Consider the following 2,408-nt stretch of genomic DNA (forward strand, 5'->3'; position numbering starts at 1 on the left):
CGTATCCGAGCCAGCATCTCGGAGGGAATGGGCCTTTCGGAGCATCAGTTTGGATTTCGGGAAAGACGGTCGACCATTGATGCGGTCCTGCGCCTGAGAGAACTTATCGAACCTGTGTATGAGCAGAGGAGACATGCGATTGCTGTTTCTCTCGATATCACAAACGCGTTCAATTCGCTTAGATGAGAGAGTATTAGACAAGCTCTAGTCAAGAAAGAAATTCCCAATTACCTGCGGGCGATTACGGAAGATTACCTATCGGATAGGTGGATTGTCTGGGAGAATGCACAGAGTCGAAAGCGTAGATCCTCAATGACATGTGGGATCCCGCAGGGATCAGCGTACGGACCCGAGGCCTGAACGTACACTTACGACGAGATGTTGCAACGGAAAATGCCAGTTGAGTGTCATATTCTCTGTTATGCCGATGATACGCTGGTGGTGGCGCTGGGAAACTCTATGGAGGAAGCTAGTGTTAGAGTAGAGCTTGGTGTGGCCTTGGTGGTAAAGTATATCGAGAGTCTTGGACTAAGAATTTCGGCTTAAAACAGAGGCCTGTATCTTCTCGCGCGCGTACAGAATTCCACGCAATAGGGTGATATTGGTCAGAGGGACCCCGGTGCCTGTCGACACGAGTCTTAAGTATCTGGGATTAACATTGAATAGAACATGGTCCTTCAGCGAGCACTTTGCGCGTGTGCTCCCGGCGGCGGAGCGGATGTCGTTGGCATTGGCTCGTTTGATGCCGAATCTGAGGGGGCCGAATGAGTTTTCACGTAGGCTCTATTGTGCGGTAATTCACTCTGTTATCTTCTACGATGCCCCGGTTTGGGCCCCCACTTTAAGTTCGAATCGCAGAGTGGTGAGGAAGATTTGCGCGGTCCAGCGTAGGGTAGCTCTTCGTGTGATCGCGGCGTATCGTACGGTATCGTACCAGGCGGCCTTTCTGTTGGCTAGGGTTATCCCGGTAGAATTCTTAGCCGATAGATACAGAAGAGTCTTCTTGGACACCCGGGAGATTCAGGGTCGGGATATTCCTGTCACAAACAGGATGTATGCCCGAATCAGAGAGGGGGCGCTTGAGGCTGCGCTGGACGCCTGGGCTGAGGCGTGTGGGAGACCCAGTCCAACGGCGGTCGAACTTAGGGGGGCTCTAATCCCAGTGTTGGCTAGGTGGTATGGGCGCTCCCATGGACATCTCACCTACAGAATGACCCAAATGCTAACGGGGCACGGCTGTTTCCGCTCATTTCTTTTGAGGATTGGGAAGGTTCCGCATGGAAACTGTGTCTTCTGTGGTGACCCGATTGACTCTAATGTGCACACATTGCGCTCGTGTCCCGCATGTAACACCGAAAGAGAGGAATTAGTTGGGACAGTCGATCCTGATCTCGATCTGAGAACGGTGATCTGTTCGATCCTGGAGTCGCGGGAAAAGTGAGTGGCGTTTGGCCGTTTTTGCGAAATAGTGATACTCAGAAAAAAAGAGGACGAAAGAGCCAGACAGGCACGGGTCATAGTGGAATCTGATGACGAGGGCATATCGGAGGACGAGGAGGATGACTAGTAACCGAAAACCCTAGGATCTTTCTTCGTTGGTACACGATCGAGCAATTTTTCGACAATGAGTCGCTCCTTTTTTCTTTGGTGTCGCAGCCTGATAAGTCGTGGGAGCTTTATGCTTCCGTGATCTCCGAGGGTGGCCCTGAAGTAATGCTCTCCAGCGGTTCCGGGGCCACCCTCATATGAGATCGGGTCGGATTTCTTCGTGGTGATGTTTTAGTGGGTAGGTGCCTAGGCCTCGTCATCTGGCCAGGCGAATTCCACACTCCCCTGTTGCAGGCGCAGGGGGTCTATGAAAATTTTTACACCACGTACAAAAAAAAAATCACAAGCAAGTCGCTTGACGTACTGACAGATGCTTCAATATACTTGGATGGCTTGCCCGCCATTTCTGTAGAAAGAATTTTCCACAAGCCAACATCTCCGTCAGCTGTTTTTGTAATGTCATCACGTCCTCAAGTGTGGACCCTCCGGTTAAAACATCATCCATGTAGAAGTCTTGTTCTACCGCTCTTGCTGCTAATGGAAATTCTTGTTGATAAATCTTAGCTAATTCCTTGAGACATCGTATCGCCAAAAACGGTGCGCACGCCGTTTCATACATTATAGTATTAAGCTGATATAATTGACGAGGTTGTGTTGCTTCATTGCACCATAGAATCAGCTCCCACACAGCACGAAGTCGACTGTTAGTCGACTGTCAGTCGGTAGAAGAAGTCTAAAGTCGACTTCAAAGTCAGACTAAATGTCAACTTATAGCCGACTAACAGTCGACAAATGTCTCGACTATAGTCGGCTGTAAGTCAGCCATGTCAGTCGACTTGAAGTCGACTTTATGGCAACTA

The 2,408-nt window shown here is 49.9% G+C and overlaps 1 protein-coding gene across 1 annotated transcript; it reads left to right on the top strand.

Moving 5' to 3' along the window:
* Nucleotides 1–378: 378 nt before the first annotated feature.
* LOC105448464 lies at nucleotides 379–1,567 on the top strand. Its single transcript, XM_011687026.1, has 3 exons — nucleotides 379–509; nucleotides 595–1,437; nucleotides 1,480–1,567. The coding sequence occupies exons 1-3, from the start codon at nucleotides 379–381 to the stop codon at nucleotides 1,565–1,567; spliced, it is 1,062 nt and encodes a 353-aa protein (XP_011685328.1).
* The last annotated feature ends 841 nt before the right edge of the window (nucleotides 1,568–2,408 follow it).

The sequence above is a fragment of the Wasmannia auropunctata genome, unplaced genomic scaffold (assembly GCF_000956235.1).
Source record: "Wasmannia auropunctata unplaced genomic scaffold, wasmannia.A_1.0 LD336116.1, whole genome shotgun sequence".
Taxonomy (NCBI): Eukaryota; Metazoa; Arthropoda; class Insecta; order Hymenoptera; family Formicidae; genus Wasmannia; species Wasmannia auropunctata.